Source organism: Aegilops tauschii, chromosome 7 (assembly GCF_002575655.3).
Source record: "Aegilops tauschii subsp. strangulata cultivar AL8/78 chromosome 7, Aet v6.0, whole genome shotgun sequence".
NCBI lineage: Eukaryota > Viridiplantae > Streptophyta > Magnoliopsida > Poales > Poaceae > Aegilops > Aegilops tauschii.
The window spans coordinates 185,741,260-185,764,293 of record NC_053041.3 but is presented as its reverse complement, the minus strand read 5'-3'; the positions used below and the strand labels follow the sequence as shown (position 1 = coordinate 185,764,293).

General features: G+C 43.9%; 2 protein-coding genes across 2 annotated transcripts; one reads left to right on the top strand and one right to left on the bottom strand.

Annotated features, from left to right (window-relative positions):
- Positions 1-2,173: 2,173 nt before the first annotated feature.
- LOC109736314 (aquaporin NIP1-1) lies at positions 2,174-4,495 on the top strand. The gene is made up of 4 exons (XM_020295540.4): positions 2,174-2,607; positions 2,966-3,385; positions 3,469-3,530; positions 4,087-4,495. Exons 1-4 carry the CDS (start codon positions 2,479-2,481, stop codon positions 4,310-4,312), a joined length of 837 nt encoding a protein of 278 aa, XP_020151129.1. The 5' UTR covers positions 2,174-2,478; the 3' UTR covers positions 4,313-4,495.
- A 15,492-nt stretch (positions 4,496-19,987) lies between these two features.
- On the bottom strand, positions 19,988-22,692 carry LOC109736315 (uncharacterized). The gene is made up of 3 exons (XM_020295541.3): positions 22,375-22,692; positions 20,367-20,558; positions 19,988-20,236 (listed from the first exon to the last, which is right to left on the bottom strand). The coding sequence occupies exons 1-3, from the start codon at positions 22,675-22,677 to the stop codon at positions 20,192-20,194; spliced, it is 540 nt and encodes a 179-aa protein (XP_020151130.1). The 5' UTR covers positions 22,678-22,692; the 3' UTR covers positions 19,988-20,191.
- Between the last annotated feature and the right edge of the window lie 342 nt (positions 22,693-23,034).

Genomic DNA, 23,034 nt, shown 5'->3' with positions numbered 1-23,034 from the left:
ATTGACACTTGTTGTAGCAAGCAAAGCTCTTCCAGCCTTCACAGACTTTCGTCGAACGAGGGAACCAATGGTTTCTTTATTTCCTCTCCATTAGAAAACTAGCAACAAGCTGTTCAAGAAACAACCATCAGTTTTAAATATATTTACGAAGTTTTATGATTAATAAGATATTCATTTTTTAAAGTTCATTAATCTAAAATATATTGAAGATTTTTTTGAGAAAATCACAAACTAAAAAAAATCATGATTCAAAACAGTACGTGAATTTGGACAATGTTCATCGATTTGAAAAAATGTTTGCGGGTTTCAATATTTCTTTTGGGATTTAAAAACGTTCATGGAAAATAAAAAAAATACTTATGAGTTCTAAAGTTGTTCGTGAATTTTAAAAAGCTCATGCTTTTGAAAAAGTATCCCCTGACTTCAAAACAAGTTCACGAATTTGGAAAAAAAATCATGGATTCAAGTTTTTTTGTATTTCAAAAAGCTCATGGATTATTAAAAAAAATCATGGATTCATTTTTTTCTGTATTTGGAAAAGGTCATGGATTTGGAAAAAATCATCAATTTAAAAAATTCACGACTATGAATTTTTTTCGTTAAAATAAAAATACAAAATAAAATCAAAAGGAAAACAAGAAAAGTAAATATATATAAGAAAAATGAAAGATAAGAAATAAAATAAAAGGAAATACATAAAATGGATAAAACTGAATAAAAACCAACTGAAACAAATAGAAGAAAAACCATAGAAAAACCAGACGGAAAAAATTGAGGGAACCTTCTGGAAGGTTCCCGAATCCAGAATAACCACCGTCTTCAGTCTTTATGGACCGGGCCATTTTTATGTTGAGCGTGCATTGGCTACGGATAACCCTTTAATTGGCCCTTAAGCGCCAAATAGTGAATGGCGCTCCTCCCCCGCCCAATCTCCCCGAGTACGGCAGTGTGTCGCTTGTTGCGAAATGAACAGCTGCCTCGCCTACAAAAGCGCCGGTAGTGGGCCGGCCAAGTATGGCATGGGCGTCACACTGATGTCATGCAGACGATACTAGATTTTTTTCCCTATTTTCTACTTTTATTTATATTTTACAAGCGTATATTTAAAAAACTTAAATTTACTTAGTAATTTAAATTACGAATTTTAAATAAAATTAACATAGTATAAAAATTAACAAAATTTTAAAAGATGTTAATAATTTCAAAAAGAATGTTTGTGACAACGAAAAAATGTTCCTGCATTTCACCAAAGCTTATGCAATTTTTGTAAATAAAATGTGTGACAATTTAAAAATATTTTTGCAATCTATAAAAAATGTCTTGTAACATTAAAAAATACACATGACATTTAACGGAAATATTTCTGCATTGCAAATCATGCCATTTTTTATGCAATGTAAGAAAATGTTGGCTTAGGACAAAGCAATGTTTATTTCCAATGAATAAAATGTACATGACATTTTGAAGAAATATTCACGTGTTACAGAAGTTTTAAAAATACCAATACAATGTAAAAATAGTGTTTGCATAGTTTACAAAAATAATTATGGCTTGCAGATAAGGGAGTTGGCAGTGCTTAATGTGTTTTTTTTAACACAATATAGATGCAAAGCGCTCAAATATACGTGTATACACTTACCCCTACGAAAGCACACATGCATATCCTACCCTATGAGCACCTTCGAGAGACTGAGCCGGCATATCATCTTAAGATTTTATGAAGTCGCCTTAGACGCCTCATACTCGACGGGAACGTCTCTTCCCACTAAACACATATCGTCGAAAATCCTAAAATAAATTTAGGATAAATGCGACCATCAGGACTTGAACCCTGGTGGGATAACATTGTCCATCTAACCAACCAATCATAAATTGGTTCGCTCAGTGCTTAATGTGCTAATCGTTGGGTACGTAATCATTTGCATTGGGCCGTCAGTCAAAAAGAAACTACACGAGATCCTTGGATGTGGCCGTCCTTTTCGCTAGGCCCGGGAGCGTTTTCACGCAGCCATAAAAGAGGGCCGGTCATGTGATGAGCGAGTCCTCGGCGGTGTTGATGAGTGTCCGCTGCCACGGTTGGGGTTGGTGTAGACCAGCGCACCGCCATCAATGTGGACATAAATGCACGTACTGGCCGTGTGCACTCTTGTGAACACGCAGCCAATGGAGATGTGCTTCTTCTCATCTCTCGCCATTTTTTCACCCGTGTCGTGTGAAATGCATCGAGCATAGTACACCTTCTGGAATATCATCACACTGTAACATTACACCAACCAACTAACCAAAGCAGAGGTTGGCTCGGTCAATCCAAACGGCATGGAAAGTGATAGAGGTGCCGATAAATAGGCGCCCGGGTCATCATCTCATCCCAGCCCTTGCTTGCCCTGTGCACATCTGTCACTACTCATCACTTTCCTTACTTCTCTCGGGTCTACTCCTGTGTTTCCGCCGCACATCTGGGCGCTCGAGGAGGGGGAAATGGCAGGAGGAGGCGATAACTCGCAGACGAATGGAGGATCTCAGGAGCCGCGCGCCATGGAGGAAGGGAGGAAGGAGGACTATGACCAGGGCTGCGGCCTCGCCATCTCTCTCCCCTTCGTCCAGAAGGTGAGTCCTGCGCCCTTAAGATCGCTTCTAGGGTTCATAAATCCGCATCTCTCCCTGTAATGGCATGCAGATCTCTCTTCGATCTTCATAGAGTTGGCTTTGCATGCCCGCACAGACTTCTGGTAATTGAGGGATAATGCCCTGGCTGGGAGTATGGCCCGGGGGGGTGCAAAAATGGCAAATTCGTAGAGGAATCTGTTGTCACACCAAGCCATTAGCCACCCACCTAATGGCATGTCGCATGTCGCCATGAACAGTGACTGCTAGGACGTCCATGATGTAGAATAGATAGGGAGGAGAATGTTGTTGCGTGAAAGTTAATTGTGTGTGGATTATTGATGATTGATTGTATGTGTAGATCATCGCCGAGATTTTCGGGACCTACTTCCTGATCTTCGCGGGGTGCGGCGCGGTGACCGTCAACAAGAGCAAGGGGCAGATCACGTTCCCCGGCGTGGCCATCGTGTGGGGCCTCACCGTGATGGTGATGGTGTACTCCGTCGGCCACATCTCCGGCGCTCACTTCAACCCGGCCGTCACCTTCGCGTTCGCCACCGTGCGCCGCTTCCCGTGGAGGCAGGTGCCGGCGTACGTGCTGGCGCAGATGCTCGGGGCCACGCTGGCCAGCGGCACGCTGAGGCTCATGTTCGGCGGGCGCCATGAGCACTTCCCCGGCACGCTCCCCACCGGGTCCGACGTCCAGTCGCTCGTCCTCGAGTTCATCATCACCTTCTACCTCATGTTCGTCATCTCCGGCGTGTCCACCGACAACAGAGCCGTAAGCAGATCGATCTCGGTCACCGAGTTCACAACAAACTCGCGTATGATTAGCTAACGAGTTGAGAAAATTAATGCTTGCAGATCGGGGAGCTGGCAGGGCTGGCCGTGGGTGCAACCATCCTGCTTAATGTGCTGATAGCTGGGTACGTACATAATTATACTTGCCTCCGTTGTTTTTTTCTAACACAGATGCAGACGCTCATACATACATACATACACACATTTGCACGTCCATCGTTACAAGCACATACTATATTACAGCCGCATAAGTCGATTTAGAATTTTCGTAGTCAGCAGAACAAGAATGTTTGCATTGGGACGTTGGACTAAAGCTATGGTGTTTCAGTCAGAAAGATTAACTGAAAAGCCTAGTATCGTGTTTCAGTCAAAAAGATAGTAATAACTGAAAACACTAGTAGCGTGTTTCATCAGTCAAAAAGAAATCAGATGTGGCTGTCCTGGCATCTGCTACTAGGAGCGTTTTGATGGAGCCATAAAAGAGGGTCATGTGAGCGAGTCGTGGGCGGTGTTGATGGCTGTCCGCTGCCCCTGCCACGGTTGCTGTAGGCTAGACCAGCGCACTGGAGCCATGAATGTGAACATAAATACACGTACTGACCCTGCATGCATGCATGCATGTTTGAACATAAATACTAAGAAGAAAATGTTTGTGAGCTTCTTGTTGAATTCTTTTGGCAGGCCGGTGTCGGGGGCGTCGATGAACCCGGCGAGGACGGTGGGGCCGGCGTTGATCGGGAGCGAGTACAGGTCGATCTGGGTGTACGTGGTGGGGCCGGTGGCCGGAGCCGTGGCCGGGGCGTGGGCGTACAACCTCATCCGCTTCACCAACAAGCCCCTGCGCGAGATCACCAAGAGCACCTCCTTCCTCAGGAGCATGAGCAGGATGAACTCCGTCTCCGTCTGATTCCTTATCACTAGCAACGTTGTATTACTACTACAAGGCTATGTAATTGTCGTCATCGTGGCCATATATCCATGGCGTATCGAGTGGGCTACACTCTACTCCTCTAGTGGTCTTGGCCTAACTGAACCTGCGAGAGTATGTATATGTGGAAAAAGTTGTGTTTTGGAACCATGTGATGTGGAATTCGCCTGTGGCGCGAGTGTTTGTGAAGGGGGTGGGTGGCGATGGAGACATGCATGCATGGGTTTAATGGTACTCCCTTCGTCCGGAATTACTTGTCGCAGAAATGAATTAAAATGGATGTATTTAGAACTAGAATATGTCTAGGTACATTCATTTTTCCGACAAGTATTTCCGGACGGAGGGAGTACTAGCTTAATTAATCCGTGCAGTTGTTGTTTTAGCAGGTGAATGCACTTTTCTTTCTTCCAAATGCTATAGAACTTACGTTAGTTCTAAGCCGTTTTTGCGTGAACGCCTTGTGGCAGCGTGCTTGCTGGAAAGACCATTGGGAGGAAACATCTGGACATGACACAATCGTTCGCTCGTTTGACGCTACCTGAGGTGAGGAAACTTTTTTTCCCCTATATTTGTGTCATGGCAATTTCTATGTGAAGTATGGCAGTTCTTCTGATGCAATATGGCAAACTCCTGAAGACATGCGTGACAAATTCTGATTCTCCAAAAAAAATGAAACAATGAGCCTCCTCGTCGATTTCCATTAGAAAACCACAACAATTTTTTGCAAGCACAAAAAAAGATGTCCAGTTTTCTAGGAGTGACAGGGACTAAGCCCAGCAAACCTTACACCAAAACGAAAGAAGAAAGACATGATCACACAGAATCAGCACAAGGGGACGCTAGCCAATATGTCAAAACAAACAAGAAACATAAGGTGTCATCCTACTCCAATTCTTCTACTCATAGGATTCCATCTATGGCTTTTGGCATAGATTTCTTCAAGCTCCTTCTTGATTAGAGCCACCTCTTGCTTAATTCTTCCTCTGGCTTGGCTTTTCTGTAAGATACTCCAAGCATTTAGATAATAGCACATGTGATATACCATAGGTGATATACCACAATAGCGGGATCATCAGGAAATTCCCTTTCAAAACATGCATGGTTCCTAGTCTTCCAAATGGTCCAGCAAATGGTGACCCCTCCACACCACACAAGCTTTCTTTGATCTCTGGGAAAAGTGTTGACCCAACCTCCCACCATATCATTGAGCTTAGCTGAGGCTTTGGAATCCTATATACCCAAAAGACTCATCCCACTATCCTATTTATCTTGACATGCAAGCTGTTCACATCATCAAGTGGGCCCTATGTGTAAAATGCTTTCCACATGGCATTGCTATTTAGTACAGGGCGTTCAACTTTCTGTTTCGTCTTCCGGTTCAATTTCCTTTGTTATACTTTCTGGGCTAAACGAATGGATCGCATATGCCATCCCATAACCTTCCTACGCCTACGCCACTGACCAAGGTAATCAATTTTCCCACGTACCTATTCATCTTCATCGTCTAAAAGAACTATTCTGGACTTCTCCACCGCTCGTCGCCTTAGTTCGCCTCCTCCACCAGACCATCTACCATAACAGATGTAGAAAATTAAATGTGAAGTTGATTATGAGAAAGAAACTGATGGGATAACTGAGGAGTCATCTACGCTTTTCATACTACAAATAGCCCCTCGTGGGATCTCCATAGTGGGCTCGTCGCTTGCTGCCTCACACGTCTTCTCCTTCCTCATTCACAGCTGCATCAAAGAAAGGTTAGTAAAATCCCACCTTCTGCTTGGCGTTCCGATCGCTGGTGTGGTGCCTACGTGGTCGAGGCAGCATCTGCGGTGCCTACTCCTCCTTTCCCTTCTCAGTCTTCCTTCCAGTGAAGGTAGCTTCACGCGCGTTGCTGGGAGGCTGCTTCCTGTCGTTTCACCGAAATCAGACCAGCCGCTGGGGTCCCGAGCTACCTTTCTTTCCTCCTTGGAGGACGCTCTTTTAGCGACACCAGCCTTAGCCATGGATTGAACGCGACGCCGGGCAGGAATCATTCTCGCGTGCTTCGGGAACGGCGCAGCGGCGGCGCACCGTGATGAAGACGAGGGCGGCTTCCACCCCGTATACAAGGGGTACGTCGACAGAAGCTCACATGCAGGTCTCGGCCTGCAAATGGTCGCCGTTACCTCAACCTCGACAACGATGGCGTCCGGGGGCAGCGGAGGGGCTGCTAAGTGTCCTCATACGTCTGGTGTGTTCAGCTGCAAAAGGCACACCAACAAAACGTACTACAGCACGGAGGAACGAGAAGAAGGGCAAATGGCGCCGAGGACGATGACTAGAGGCAAGAGCTTTGATCCTGACCCGGGAACCCCTATTTAGCTGTATGTAGACTTGATATATGTTTTGCCGTGCAGATTTATGGCAACAGGAAGGAAGCAGATCCCCTACGGGGCCTTGAGTATTTCTGATCCATGTATGGTCCTGCGGTATGTGCTTTCTACATGTTGTAAGATTTAAGAAAAATGGATTGACAACGGCAATGTTGATGCCCTCCTTTTGTTTGTTTGGCAACACACATGAGCTATTTAGATTTAAAATTTATGCATGAGATCTTCAATCTTCATTAGTAACAGCTGGATATATGCATCTGAAAGGAACAACGGGATTAGCTATACAGAATCAATTTGTGTTCTTAGCAAGATGATTTGGATGCTTCCTTTTCAAATATAAATCTATCTATATCTATACCAATATAAAAATACACAAAAAGGCAAATTCAATTAATCTCGGCCATCAAATCATGTCAATCCAACGACCTAGACTGCTTCAATGTCGAGCGCTCAACACGTTTAGCGTGCAGTTAATTTCATGCCAAATATAGTGCTAATCACATAATAACACGAAAAATAATATCATAATTAATATCCGCATGCACTTAATATACTTCCAAATTAACGTGCATTGCACGTACACATTGACTAGTATTTGCAAAAGCCTTTTTTTCTATGAAACACAATAAATTTGGTACAGTTCTTCTATTACAATTGACCTTGAATATGCGCAAAGTTTATTTACATGTTCCGCAGCAACGCACGGAGTATTATCTAGTATCAAAAGCGCAAATCACCACTTGCCAGACCAATTTGGCTAGAGCACATTCAAAAATAACTAGTCAATACTTTCTTTAGAGCCAAAGAAATGGCATTGATCACTTCATGTCCAACCCCTCTTCAACGAGTTATCTTTGGTTATAATGCTATTTCTAAGCATCAGCAAAAGAAACCCCTTGATCTTATGTGGATTTTTATTTCCAAATAGATCTGTATCCAACCAGTCTACCAGCTTACAGATGTAAGTATAGCTCCATGACAACAAACTTGTTCTCGCAATTCAAAGGCCAAACCATTTTATCTTGACAATTACCCATAACGTTCTCATTCACCAAACCTTCTCACTGATCGGTAGTCTCATCATGCAACATTCTCCTAAATTTCAAAGCATCAAAACCATTAATCTTCAGAAAATGGACAATATCCAATTTAAAGTTCGGATTACAGAGCCTGGGAAAAACTTCGTCTAAGGATTTGTCCCCAAGCCATTGGTGTTCCCTAGTTTCCAAAGTCATTTGATCAATAAACACAGATTCTTGACATCTAGATCCAAAACACCAAGACCACCACAGCTCTTGGGCATGCAAACAGTATGTCAATTTATGAGGTGATATTTTTTTCTTATCACTGGCTTCTTGCCAAACCATCCTAGCCCTACTGGTGTCCAAGATTTTGAGCACTCCTCTAGGTTCTTTCAAGAAGGAAATCATAAACAAAGGAATCCTGCTCAAGCAGGAATACAACAAAGTCACTATGTTACCAACTGACAGGAGATCACCTTTCCAGCCAACCATTTTTTGCACACGTTCTCATCCACTAGATCCCATTGCGCATTACTAAGCTTTTTTGCATCCACAGACATCCTAAGGTATTTCATAAGTAGCTTCTAAGCTTTGCAAGTAAAAATTTCACAGTAATCAACTTCTCTCTCAAAAGCCTCCCCGGGACAAAAAGATTTACTCCTGTGAAAATTGATCTTCCAGCCAACAACTTGTTCAAAAATACAAAGAATAAACTTGAGATTTGTTGCATTTACAAGATTATCCTCCAACAAGAAGATTGTATCATTAGCATACTGAAGCAGAGTCACTCACCCATCTACCAAATTAGGCACAAGACCAGAAAGCGAACCGTGTTGTTGGGCCTTTTTATAATCAATGCTAGCCCATCAGCAATTGTATTGAAAAGAAAGGGGGATAGAGGATCCTCCTGTCTCACTCCTTTGAAACTTGGGAAGTAAGGGCCAATATGATCATTGACCTTGACTGCAACCCTTCCTCCCTAACCAGCCTCATAATCCAGGCACACCAAAAATAACCAAACCATTTTGCCTTCATCATCTGACACCAGAATGGCCATTTCACCTTGTCATAAGCCTTCTAAAAATCAATCTTCAAAAGAACCCCAAACTTTTTCTTAGATTCAGTTTCATGAAAAGTCTCATGCAAGAGGACCACCCCTTCCATGATAAATCTATCCTTTATAAAAGCAGTTTGAGTATTAGAAACCAAACCATCAATAATAAGTACGAGTTCTACTAATATCTTGGTTAGTATTATATAACTCACATTAAGCAGGCAGATAGGTCTAAATTTCTAAATAGCATCAGCATCCTGCACCTTCGGAATGAGAGCTATCACTCCATTTTCAATCTCTCTACGTCCAGCTCACCTTAATGAAAAGCACCAAAAAATTATTTTAAATCATATTTTATATCTTCCTAGGGAAAACCATTAGGCCCAACAACTTTATTGTGTTTCATGCCAAACATGATCTCCTTAATCGCCAAACTAAATTCCCTAGTAAGTAAACCCCATCCTCACTAGATAATTGATTGCATGATAGGACATCAAACCTGGTAGAGTTACATCAGGAGGTCCAAACAACATTTTATAGAAATCATTAATATGTTTGACCATGTCTTCATCTACTTTAATTTCCAATCCATTGATCAATAGTACAAATGATATGATGTTTCTTCTTCCTACCACTTATGGTGATGGAATGCCCACCACGGAGGTCCACGACGACAGCTGGCCTAGCTAAAGGCACATGCCCATGAAGATTATAGAACATGGAATGGCTTAGTATGGGTCATCTTCTAGTTGGTGTTAGGCTTCCAGTCCGGCATCACCCCCTCCAGTTGGGCAAGGAACTCCAGTTGGTTCCCAGCAGGCTAAAGGTCGATCGGCTAATGGAGACATCGCCCATGATCTCCACTATGCATTAAATACATGCGCTACCCACGATATCTAATATGTACGACACAACTTCTACCAAACCTTCTCAATTTTTCACTATAGTCTCTAGTGATCATATAATGACACTGTGACAAGTTTCATGTTTTCATGCTTTGTTTTCATTTTTGAAATTAAAAAAATTCAATAACCTCTCTTTTCGGAGTCGAGTCCCGGCCCTCTGATGTTTCAAATCCCTTTCCTTTTCTTGGATAAGGCCTATATATAGACTCAAGAACACAAATAGGATTTATAACCTAATTTTGTCAAAAAATTATGTACTTGTAGATTGAATCTGCATTATATTTGTGGAATGCCTAGAAATACACTTACTTAAATATAGCAAACAATCCCTGAAAATGCCAAAATTTTAGATGGCGTACGTTCAGAGTAAAATAAGTTTTAAGGTTAAATGATAAGTAATCGATAGTTTTCCTTTAAACCCGACACTTTCCTTCTCAAAACCACAACTCCTACTCTGAGATCATTTGGTTTCTAAGCAGTGTATGCCATAACTTTTGCGAAACCTTCTCAAAGTTTTACCACAGCGTCTAGGGATCATATTATGTCCAATGCCAGGTTTCATACTTTTCAAACTTCATTTGCAATTTTTTGAATTAAAAACAATAACCTTCATGTTCGGGGTCGAGTCCTGGCATCCTGATGTTTCGTATTCCTTTCCTTGTATTGTATAAGGCATCACTACAAAAAAAATACACTTTTGTGATGGTACGTGTTTGTCACAGTAGGTCGCGTTTTTTGTCATGCATGTACATCCATGACAAATTTATGACAGAATCAAGATAGTCATACCTGTGCTGTCGTAGAAGTGTTCCATGACATTACGAAAATTATCATCACGGAAGTGTCCACTTTCATGACGATAAATCGCGCGTCACAGAAGTGCTTTCGTCAAGGGTGACCGACACGTGGCATCCACCGTAACGGAACGCCGTTAAGCTATCGGGTCGGGTTTTGGATCCGATAACCCGTTAACAGCCCCGACCAATGGGGATTTTCCACGTGTAAAACCATCATTGGCTGGAGGAAACACGTGTCGGCTCATCGTTGGGACAGATGTCATCCACTCATTGGACAGAAGGCGCCTATGATACGTCGACACGTGGCACGGCCCAACAGAGGCCCATTCCTGTGAAAAGGCTAGCCCGTTTGACTTGGTCAAAAGGTGGCGGGCTGGCCCATGGAAAGCCTGTTAACGGCATGTTCGCATATAGCCCATTTACAGCTCGCTAACCAAAGGCCCGTTACGCCCTATCCGAATTAGGCCCAGTAGCGTCATGTGGGCCATCCAATATGATTCCAGCCCGTTTTCACTTCTGGCCCATGTATGGCCCATGACGTCTTTCGGCCCATATGAGGCCCTATGTAACTCTTGGCCTATTAATGGCCCGTGGTGAAACTGGCCCGTAATGAACAGTGTATCACTTTACACCCATTAACGGCCCGTGGTGAAACTGACCCGTAATGAACAGTGTATCACTTTATATCCATTAACGACACGTTATTCCGTTGGGCCGTTTCCAGCCCATGTTATCTTTCGGCCTTCTCAGAGCCCATTTATTCTTGGGCTCATTTCCAGCATTCGTTTACTTACGGCCCGTTACTGTCATTTTCTGCTTGTGGGCCAAATTCAGCCCGTGGTTACAGTCGGCCCGTTTGTGGTCCGTTAATACGTTGGGCCGTTTTCATAGCGTCATCAAATACGGCCTATTAACGATGGCCCGTTATGGTCGGCCCATGAACGGACGATTCCAACTCTAGCCCGTTTACGGCCATAATGCGGCCTGTTATTGGCCCATGTTTGGCCAATCGATCATACGGCCCGTATAAGGCCCATTGATGATACGCCCCGTAGAAGTCCCATTGTTTGTACGGCCCGTAGAAGGCCCATTGTTTCTACGACCCGTAGAAGGCCCACTGTTTCTATGGCCCGTAGGAGGCCCAGTGTCACTACAGTAAATATTAGCCCATGGTTATTGTGGCCTAGTTTTAAAAAATAGGTTATTGCAGCCACTAGCAAACCACGGAAAAAGAACTGCACTGACTACAAGCAAACAAATAAACAAGACAACAAGGAAATAAATAAGCAAGCAACTTATGCTAGGCTATCACGGCTATTACACATATTACATCCACTGGGCATCAAAGTTCGCCACCAGTGACCATAAAGCGCAACGAAGAAGCAGATTACAAAAACTGGGCACCATTGCAGCGTAATAAAATAATACTGAACCGAGACCACTTCCAAGACAGTTCAAGAAAGGTTAGCCTTGTGGGGGAACTGCTGCGCAAGCTGCTGAGCAAGGCTGTGAGACCGGCCTAGCATGTCGGTCATAGCTTCCAGGTGTAGCTGTTTAGCGATGAGGTTCTCATTGATGTTCTCCGCAATCTTTCTTAGAGATAGGACTTCAAGTCAAAGTTGAGTTGCAGAATGCCTTTCTGCTAGAACTTGGGACTGAAGAAGTCGAACTCATTCAGACAACGAATTCTGTGAGCTTGTCTGACCGTTAGTCTCAAGTAACTTGAACACTGCATCAAGACAAGACTTTGGGGTTGTCTCGCTATCTTCAAGATGTTTTGCCTTCTTTGCTGCAATATATGTTGGGTTTGTCTCACAGCCTTCAGCAGACTTGTGCATGCCATCAGGCATATCACCCTGAAACAAAGCAGAGAGATGACAGGTTTTGCACGTGTATAAACAAAGATGATAATTGTTCTGTCAATTCTATCCAATTTCAAGTTAGAAAATAAAGAGTAAGTTCAAAATATCAATAGCATAATTTGGCATTGTTCATAATGCGGGGAGCTTCACCACACTACTGGATTACCATGTCAACATAACAAGCATAGATGAAGGGCAAAGAAAATCATTGTATCTATTTTGGATAATGTGCATGGCATGTTGTTCATATCATCAGCCACATCAGTAAGATAAAACAGGAGATGACAAGCTGCAAACGTGGGCTGCTTCACCACACACTGGATTATAGATCCACAAAAACAAGCATACATATAGGGAGTATTAAGTAATGTGCATGGTATGAATAAGGAATTTGGTTTTACAAGTAAAACTTAGAACTTACGGTTCTTACGAACATGCATTTTGGTAGAAACAGCAAACTAAACAGCAGTAAACGATAGGGAGTATGAGAAAATTAAACATCAGTTGAGGATAAAGGCTTTAGAAGGACTGACTTACATTAACAGTTAACACCGGCTTTATAATGCCCTTCTCGTCAAGGGAAGGATAACTCAAGAATTTCAACACAGAATCTTCTTCATAAGCATTGCATGTACTCTACATTTTGTAGAGAGTAATTATAGATATGATAATACTGGAAGGGATAGAGGATAATGAAGATAAGATGCAGATTGATGCTACATAATCAACTACCAATCCCTGAAAGTACAAGCGTTACAGGACAAAATGTACTGACAAGAGCAATGGGCTACACTTCTGCACTGGCATTGTCTGTGTATTCTACTTGTTGGCAATGCCGCGGAGGCCTCACCGCCCCTACTACTCCCACCGCTGGCCAGGCCATCCCTCTACGCATCCACACCCCCTGTTATTCTGCGGCGACGGCAGCCTCACACTGCAGCCGAACGAGTGAACCCTCATACTCCTCTATGCGTGGGCATCCACTGCCGCGTCTTCCACGGCTCCGCATCGTCCCCTTCCTAGGCCTCGCCGTCGTCCACCGCCCTGGTGCTCTCGGCGCGGCGTGGTCAACATGGTCAAGGAATGGCTTTCATCGGACGTGGAGTGTACGTGGAGAGGCTGACAGCTGGGTCCACGGCCGCAGCAAGGAAGTGCCTCCTTATTTAGCGCAAAATAATTATTCCTCCACCTGACAGCGGGGACCCACCGGACGGGCCACCGTATTTCGTGAAAAAAACGTTTCCCCCTGACTGCTGGGACCCACCAGCTACATCTTCGCACGCAAGGAAGTGCGTCCGAAAAAAACGATTCGTCCCCCTGACTGCTGGGACCCACCAGCTACATCTTCGCACGCAAGGAAGTGCGTCCGGGCAAAAAAACAAAACGATTCCCCCCTGACTGCTCGGACCCAGCAGCTACACCTTCGCATGCAAGGAAGTGCGTCCGGGCAACAAAAAAAAACAATTCGCCCCCCTGACTGCTGGGACCCACCAGCTACACTTCGCAGGCAAGGAAGTGCCTGACAGTCGGGACCCACCTGGTCGAAGCGTACGTAGCGTTTTCATTCCAGTCGCGAACGTGTACGTACATATATACTGGTCGATGTAGAGGCGCGCACGTGTCGTAGTAGAGGCGCGTACGTGTCGTAGTAGAGGCGCGCACGTAGCATGTACACGTACGTACAGCGGCTAGGGTGCAAGAAAGAAAATACGGCCACGTACGTATATACGGGCAGGGTCTCGAACGCCTACTCGCGCATACGTACGGCCAGGGCTCGTGTACATGGCTGGGTCGGAACGGAGAAACAACGTCGTCGTCGTGTTCATGGGGAGGCAACGGAATGCGTCGTGTTCATGGGGAGGCAACGGAATGCGTCGTGTTCATCGGGAGGCAAAGGAATGCGTGGGAGCCAACCGGCTGGGTCGGAACGGAATGCGTGGTCGTGTTCATCGGGAGGGCTTGGACGGAACAGGCGATGGAAACGAGGCCTGGCGTACCGCAAAACGGAGGAAACGGCCTTGTGTTCGACCGGCCACGTTCGAAACGGGATCCTATTCATCGGGAGGGGTCTGGCGTACCGCAAAACGGAGGAAACGGACCTCCTACGGGGGTCCTGTTGATCGGGAGGGGTGTGGCGTACCGCAAAACGGAGGAAACGGACTTGTGTTGGAGCGCTACGGTCGAAACGGGGGTCCTGTTGATTGGGAGGGGTGTGCCATACCGCAAAACGGGACTCCACGGGATACTGTTCATCTTCACCGTCGACCTCCTCCAGCCTCCACGGGCTCCTGTTCATCCAGCCTCCACCGCGCGCTACTCCACCGGCTACTGTTCAACCACCCCTCCATCGTCTACTGTTCATCCAGCCCTCCACATCACGGGGTCCTGTTCAACCACCCCTCCACGGGCACCCCTCCACCGTCTACTGTTCATCCACCCCTCCACACTACGGGGTCCTGTTCAACCACCCCTCCACGGGCACCCCTCCATCGTCTACTGTTCATCCAGCCCTCCAAACCACGGGGTCATGTTCATCCGGAGGCAACGCCACCGCTCACTGTTCATCCAACCCCCCCCGGCGCAACGCTCACTGTTCATCCAATCGATCGGCTTCAGTTAGCAGCAGTAGCGAAGGAATCGCTCGATCGGGTTCAGTTAATAGCCATCGATCGATCGCTCGGGTTCAGTAACGCGTAGCCTGCAGTGCAATCGCTCGGGTTCAGTTAGAGCCCAACGCCTCGCTCGGGTTCAGTTAGAGCCAACGCCTCGCACACACGCGCGTACGTGTACGAGAGAAACGCGCATCGCTCGGCCCCCGACCTCCCACCGTAACCGGGAACTCCCCGAAATTTTCCTCCCCCTCGCTTCTATCACGGTTTTTTCCGTCATGGACGGCCCAAAGAATGTCATGCAGCTGCGTCTCCGGCCCGCCCAGGACGAAAAGCCCATTTTCTGTCATGATTTTTTGTCATAGAAGTAGGAGCCCACCACATCTATGATGATACCTGGTTTTGTCACAATTATCGTCATAAAAGTGTCATATGTATGACAGATTTTTTTTCGTTCGCCCCAAAATGTCACGGATGTGTCTTTTTTTTGTAGTGCATAAACATAGAGTCAAGAACATAGATAAGATTTCTCAACCCAATTTTCTCCACTTTTTAATGCACTTAATGACTTAAGTATAGTAAACAAGCCCCTAAAAATCCCAAAATTTTACATGCAGCATCTGATGATTTATGTTGACTGTAGAAGAACTTTCAAGACCAAAAAATGAAGCAACTGACACTTCGCCTTTAAGTCCGACGTATTTTCTCTCGAAACCATGGTTCTTACTTAGAGATGCTTTAGTTTCCAAGCAATGCACATCACAAATTTTGAGAACCTTCTCAAAATTTTACCACAACATATAGGGATCATATCATGAGACCACACGGGGTTTCATGTTTTCCAGACTTTGTTTGTATTTTTGAAAATTGAAAAAATAATAAGCTCCATGGTCGGGGTCGAGTCTTGACACTAGAATATTTGGAACTCATTTTCTTTTCTTGTATAAGGCCTAAAAACATACTGGAGAACACAAATAAGATTCTTAACCCGTTTTGGTCAACTTTTCATGCACTTCTACTTCCTCTGTAAAGTAATATAAGACCTTTTAGATCACTCAGAGGGAGTAGTTTAAAATGAAACTATATCTGTTAAATGCCTAAAATGCACTTAATTGCTTAAACAAAGTAAGAACTTTTAATATAGGACATCGCTAATTTTCCCACATGGAACACATTACATTGTGTTACTAATGAAAAAAAACACATTTTCGAACCATTAGCTGATTTGAAGACATGAATTGCATTTCCTATTTATCATATTTATCGAATAATATTCAATTTGTCATTCTTGGAGGTCTGCTCTTCAAAATCCAAATATACACATGCATTTTATTGCTTTTCAATTATTTGTCAAGTGTCCTATAAAAAATACTGTAAAGACTCAAGATGGCAACGGCTAATTGTTACCTGCGTCCCCGTGGGTGATTACACTATTAGGGGATGGGGAATGTGCCAACTTTAATGCCTACGGGGAAGTTGGTGGGTCAAATACCCTACCCAGCGTGCAAGACGGGGATGGGGATGGGGAGGAGGATGGGATAGCATTACCCGTGCCTGTTATCCTCCTTGCCCGTGAAGGCCTTATATGTGGGCTATCGGGCTCTACAATTAGTAGATTGTAGGTAATTACTACCCTTACCTATCCAAATTCCCGCCCATCCCACCTCTTTGGCCCAATAAGCCATAAAAAAATCCTTAACCTAGCAACAACATATCATTTATTATCTTGAAGTGCTATTTTTTCTACTGAAATGCTATTGAAGACTGTTGTTGATTGCGTATATGAGTTTTCTCATGGGGATGAAAACCCGATGGGGATGGGGATGGGGATGGCAAACTCTTTATCCCCGTAGGCGAGTATGGGGATGGGGATGGGATTCTAATACCCACCTGTGTAATCCCCACTGCCAGCTTGAGTAAAGACCCTGGTTTGCCGAGTGTAATACTTGGCAAAGCACCTATTTGTCAAGTGTCATTTTCTTGAAGAGTGTCATCGCTGCTACACTCGACAAAGGGCTTGTTTGCGGAGTGCCTGACAAAATACACTTGGCATATATCATTTTTCCTGTAGTGGTATGCTTCGGTTTAGCTCTTCCTGGTTGTGTTGCTTAAAAGGGTAGTTTAAATATAAATTATGATTTTATGAGATGTGCCATGCATTTAAATTTCTAGCTTGGGCATGTTTTGCCCACTCCCAAATCTGATCTATATGCTACTTCATCTATTTCTTTTCTTTTTTGTGAAAATGATCAGATCTATTATAAAAGTTCACTGGAAGTACAAGGCATCTCAAACATAATAGAAAATTACATCATGATTCTGAGACCACCGAACGACCACTGTTGCCGCCAGAACGAGCGGTCGACGCACCGCTGTCGCTGCTCCCCTACTGGAGCCATAGTGTCTACTCCCTGTGTAAAGAAATATAAAAGATTTAGATCACTACTTTAGTGATCTAAACACTCTTATAATTCTTTACGGAGGGAGTACTATTTTTCTTTAAATCAACTTTCGTAAACTTCGACTAAATTTACAGCCAAAATATCTACGATATGAAATAAATGTAATTAGATAGATCACGAGACATATTTTCACATATATTTATTGGATGTTATTTATGTCATTATTTGATATACTTGGTCAATTGTGCAAGGTTTGATCTTGGAAAAAAAAATGCAGTATGATACAAAATAATGAAAGCAGTTCACGGAACACGACACGGGCGAGAGAGAAGCACACATGTGCCATTGCTCTTCTCATATTTGGAAGATAATCCTTTATATGTTGATCTTAACTCTCCTCCACTTTCGAGGTGGTACTGAACTTTCCTTCGTGTCATGTCATGGAACCCCACATGGCCTTCCGAGATTTATCCACGAACTTTTTGTTATATAGACCTAAAGCCCATCTAACATTTAACAATTGGGGAGCAATGGAAGCTCATCGCGGAATACAAACCGTAATGATAATCCTTAAAGCGCATTGAGTCTCGAGTGCTCCTAAACGAGGTTCTCAACGTCGGTTAAACCTACTGGCGCTCGAAAGCAAGCCTAGTGGGCTAGCCCATTAAATCTTTGCTCGATCGAACGAGACACTCGCTCACATCTCGCCCCTCAACAAAAATCTCGCTGGTTGGCTGGTTGACTGATTGACTTGCTGACCTGACTGTTGACTTTTGAATAAAGTTCATAAAATTTTAAAAATGTAAATCTAAAGAGTTCAACTTTTTGAAAAAGAATGCAAACTTGTAAAAGTTCATAAAAATGATTAAAATTTCACGACTTTGAGAAAAAGTTCATGAATTTAAGAAAAGTTTCATGAATTTGAAAGCACGCGAATTTGGGAAAAATGTGAAACTTGAAAAGGTTCATGGAATTTTAAAAATAATAATCATAAAGATTGGAAAAATTCTCGAATTTGAAAAAAAGTTCAATCTTAAATTTCATGCATATGGTTTTTTCATGAATTTAGAAGTTGAGAAATTTGGAAAAAATTCAGGAATTTGAAAATGTTAGCGAGTTTTGAAAATGTTTGTAACATGGAAAAAGTTCGCAAAAACAATACAAGTTCATAAATTTGAAAAAATATAAACTTCAAAAAGATCACAAAATTTTGAAAAAGTTCATGAACGTGAAAAGTTTTTTGAATTTGAAATTTTTTCACACATTTGAAAAAGAAAGAAAACTAAAAGGAAAAGGAAATTAAAAAGAAATAATCAACATGGGAAATAATCAACGAAAACGAAAACCGAGTAAAACCCATGCCAGGAAAGAATGTAAGAAAAAAAACCAGAGAAACCAGTAGAAAACTGTGGGAAATAATCAAGATGGGCCGGCCTATTTGTCACGTAGTGTTGGGAGGGTGTGCGCCAGGTAGCGAAATTGCCTATATCTGGTGCTTGAGGCGCCAAATAGGATCTGGGTTGAGTCTCTGACATTGGCAGCAAGTAGGATGCTTGAGTTAGCTGGCTGCATTGCTAAGCCGGAACAAAATACTATACTTTTCTTTGTGGCTTGCTGAGGACACTTAACACTCGGGTCTTTGAACACTTTTTACTCTGAAGGACGCGTCTAAAAGAAATCTAATGCGCTTCAGGGTTTCAACTTTCAAGGTTTTGTTGATGTACTATTAATCTAGGAGTATAATCTCTGGAAATGATATATCCCGTATCGTTCGGGATTTTACCATGGCAAATCAAACGTTTTCGATGGTAATTTTAGTGACGCGAGGATGGAAGTTTAGTTGACACGCACGGTAATTTCTGGCAGAAAATACATTGAGCAAGGAGTTGCCATGCTTGCCAACTAATCTTGCCGTACTCGTGTCACTAAAATTGCCATCGAAAGTGTTCAATTTGCCATCGTCAAATTCCGAACATTCGGAATTTATTGGGGTCATAATCTAAGCTCCAGCAGACTGCCACAATATGTTCAAGCTTCTGTGTATGGTGCTATGATCTAGCTTGCGGTTCATGCAACTGTGGACTGATGGATTCTCTTGAGTTACTTTTAGTTATGTAGCTGACTCTTAATTTATCTGCAATGAACTTTTTTGTTAATAGATTACTTTGATGGAATGGGCTGTTAATCATTTGTTAACTATATAATGCTGAAGATGATGTCCACGGTTTGGTGTGTGCCATGGCCCTGATAAGCAAAGACCATTTTTTTATCACAGACAAAGACAAGGCAGCTATTTGGTCTCAAACCAATTGGTATCCCTGGTTACTTGGCACATGGATATTGGCAGCCAACCAAGTGACAGCCAATTAATTGGCTGCCGGCGATGCCAAAGCATCTGCAGCCAGGGCCTCAAACCAAGGCGCACATAGGTCCAAATAGAGCAGCGAATAGTTAGGTCAGCACGGACAGAAAAGGATAGGGATACTTGTGTTATCACATAATGGGCCAAATCACAGGTGGGGTTTGGAATTTTGGATGTATGCAGTTTTGGCAATAGGCGAGACTCAAATCATATATCAACTTCACCACTACTACTACTACACAAAAGGAGACCGACAAGGAAGACCAGAATTACAATCAGAAGTTCACTTATCCAAACGAGTGTCTGACAACCCTCACACCATACATACACACTTCAGAGTTTTACGAGATACCCATCGTGATGGCCCAGGGGGCCTGGGTACCTCTTACAAGGTCTTATGGATAGTATGTATATAGCAAAATTAAACGACCATACTTTCGCAACCATTCTTCTTCAGGCGATGCTTGTCCTCCTCAAGATTGTGTAGGACTTGGCGTCACGCAGCAAAACCACTTCTTCTGCGCAATGGAATAACGAGATTAATCGAAAATAACAAATGCAATGATCATAACAGATAAGAACTAGCGCTATATTTCCATGTGGTAAAACAGAAATAAAACGTTGATCCTGAAGCATGAAGGGACATACTGAATTTGCCTTGGTGGCATAAGCTTCCACCCTCTCAGTCCTGGCGTCTTTGCAAGGGGATTCGGTATCTTGTCCATTCCCAGCCTTCTTCTCATCCCTGGCTTTGTTGAATATAACAGTGAACCCATCAGCAGAAGCTGGGTCGTTGACGTCCCATTCGCCAAACTTGGGCAAAGGGCGACCAGATTCCTCCTAAAAAAGAACCATGATCCATGTCAAAGGAAATAACGCAAGAATAAACTAAATGAAGTCCTACTGTTGAAATAGTGCACGAGCATTTCCCTCAAATATCAACTAACTGTTCATTGTACATGAAAAGAGGAGAGCAAGCTGCTGAGTACTGTATTAGATTGAGCAGAAAAGACAGACTTTGTGAAGCAGCGGAATGCAATAAAAGAACTAAGCTACACATAAGAGGAAGTATATGATTGCTCTCTTAGCTTTCTTTCTTTCGGTAAAACCCTGGGTCTTCCATGAAAAAAAAGGCATAAACTGTAGTAAATTACAACCCCCCCCCCCCCCCCCCCTTCCCCCCAAAAAATGGGAGAGATAAATAAGAAATCATGAATTCAGCCCGCCAAACATGAACTTGCATGACTAGAAGTTATTTCCCCTTGACTGAAGTGCAATAAAGAATTGGTGAATGATGTGGGATGGTTTTCAAGAAGAAACTGGTACTACACAGTCACACTGGCAACCTGTTATTGAAGATGACACCTGTAAACACTTGGCTAACAATAGGAATTAGGAAATGATTGATACTGTAACATGGTCCAAGCACTACAATTAGAATTTGATTCATTTACTGACTACTTGATCAGGGTATGACAAGTTAATTTCAGCAGGCATGCATCATCTGCGCTGAAAGGTATTGGCACATTTCACTTAAAAACCTATGGGACAGGAGCAGGGATCATAGCCTAGATATGTCTGATAAATAATAAACACCTAGCTGATTGCTGGATGCACCCGGAGGAGATTTTTGTTATAAACACAGGTATATTCAGAACCCAGACCATAACACTTAGCCTCCTAAGAAGAAAACAGGAGCCTATAAGTGCTGCCCTTATGCATAATCTGATATTCCATTGATGCATAAATTTTAGCTCTGGTCTATACTACAGTATCCAGGGTAAATCTGTAATCACATAATGATAGCATTCTCACCTGGTATCATGCTGCTAGCAAACTTTAATTTACTTATTTGTGATAAGCATACATTTTTACATACCAGTGCTAACAATTTTCAGTTATATTGATTAGCACGAAACTTCAATAGCCACCGAACAAACAATCGATGGACCAAAGCAGAGTCATTAAATGGTTATGCTTTTGCTTTAGAAACTTTGTGTGTCTAAAAATGTTTGATCAGCTAGACGCCATGAATGCCTGGATACTGACCAACCGAGGAAACAAAATGAACCTCCATACTTACAAGTCCACAGCATCCTAGATGTGCCTAGATATTGACCAACCTACCAAAAGAAATGGACCTTACCCCTTACAAGTTCACAGCCATCCAAGATTACGAAACTCTATTCAAGTCATCCTGGTTCGCCCGGGACTTGTACAAAAGCCGAATAACTACCGAAAGGTAGGTCCGCAGAAATGTTGCGTGTTCAATCAAACAAGAGTCTCCAAATGGTTGCAGAAATGATCAATTAACTAAATAATCACGAACGTTTGGGCTGGGAGGCGACCCTTCCAGAGCCTTCATCAATACATACACATAAATAAATCGAATATAAAACCAACGCTCAGCAATTCGGTTTGAGGAAAAAGTCGGAACGAATTTCCGCTCTACGCCTAAGGTTCCAAGCCAGCCAAGGATCACTCTTCTACCGAGCATCTGGTTCCCATCCCCCCGTGCTCGCAAACCAATAGTAACCGATGAAAAAACTACAGACGGCGACGTTTCGCCGGCCTCGGCCTCGATCTAGGCAGGAAACAGCGCCGGAAATCGGCGAAAAAAAACAGCAGGGAGCGCGCGGGGAGCATCATCGCTTACCGACATGGATTGAGCGCGGCGGTCCGATCCACCGAGGGGCTTGGGGAAAGTTTCGTCGGCTGCGGGTGGGAGGAAGGGAGGGGAAAGGGACGGGGATAAGGGCGAGGAGCGAGACGGAGGGGAAGGGAGGAGGAGGAGACGGCGAATCGAAGTGGAAAAGGAGCAGCAGCCGATTGACGGATTTATACCTCGAGACGGGGGAAACGCACCCCGCGGCCCCGTAAAAAAAGATATTTTTTCTCCCCCGAGCAGCAGCGGCAGCGGCAGTGGCTGGCTCGCTTTGTACGGGGGACGCGCACGCATGTGAGCCGCGCGGCCGGCGGGGCCCGCGTGTCGGCGGGTGCGGGGTTACCGGGGGTTGGACGGGCGGGCTGGGGTCGGGGGGTTGGGGGTGGCGACGGCGCGGAGACAGAGTGGAAACGCGCGAGGGGGAGGGAGGGGCGCACGTCGTCGGTGTGCGTGGGCTGGCGCTCGGAATCTCGGGGGCTGGACTGGACTGGACTGGAGTTGTATACTGGCGGCTTTGTTTACTGCCAGGCCAGCCAGAAAACAAAGCCCAGCTACGCCTGTTTTGTCCGTGCTAGCTTCAGCTCCAGCGTGGGGGCTGTGACTTGTCAGGCCAGTATTATCTTATGATGATGGATTTATGGTGCTAGTCAG

Coding starts and splice junctions, on each gene's coding strand:
- LOC109736315 (XM_020295541.3), bottom strand. CDS start 22,677: ATGCGTGCGCGTCCCCCGTACAAAGCGAGCCAGCCACTGCCGCTGCCG. Junction 20,559..22,374: donor GCCGCGCTCAATCCATGTCG/GTAAGCGATGAT, acceptor GTTCTTTTTTAG/GAGGAATCTGGTCGCCCTTT. Junction 20,237..20,366: donor ATGCCACCAAGGCAAATTCA/GTATGTCCCTTC, acceptor TCCATTGCGCAG/AAGAAGTGGTTTTGCTGCGT.
- LOC109736314 (XM_020295540.4), top strand. CDS start 2,479: ATGGCAGGAGGAGGCGATAACTCGCAGACGAATGGAGGATCTCAGGAG. Junction 2,608..2,965: donor CTCTCCCCTTCGTCCAGAAG/GTGAGTCCTGCG, acceptor TTGTATGTGTAG/ATCATCGCCGAGATTTTCGG. Junction 3,531..4,086: donor CTTAATGTGCTGATAGCTGG/GTACGTACATAA, acceptor TTCTTTTGGCAG/GCCGGTGTCGGGGGCGTCGA.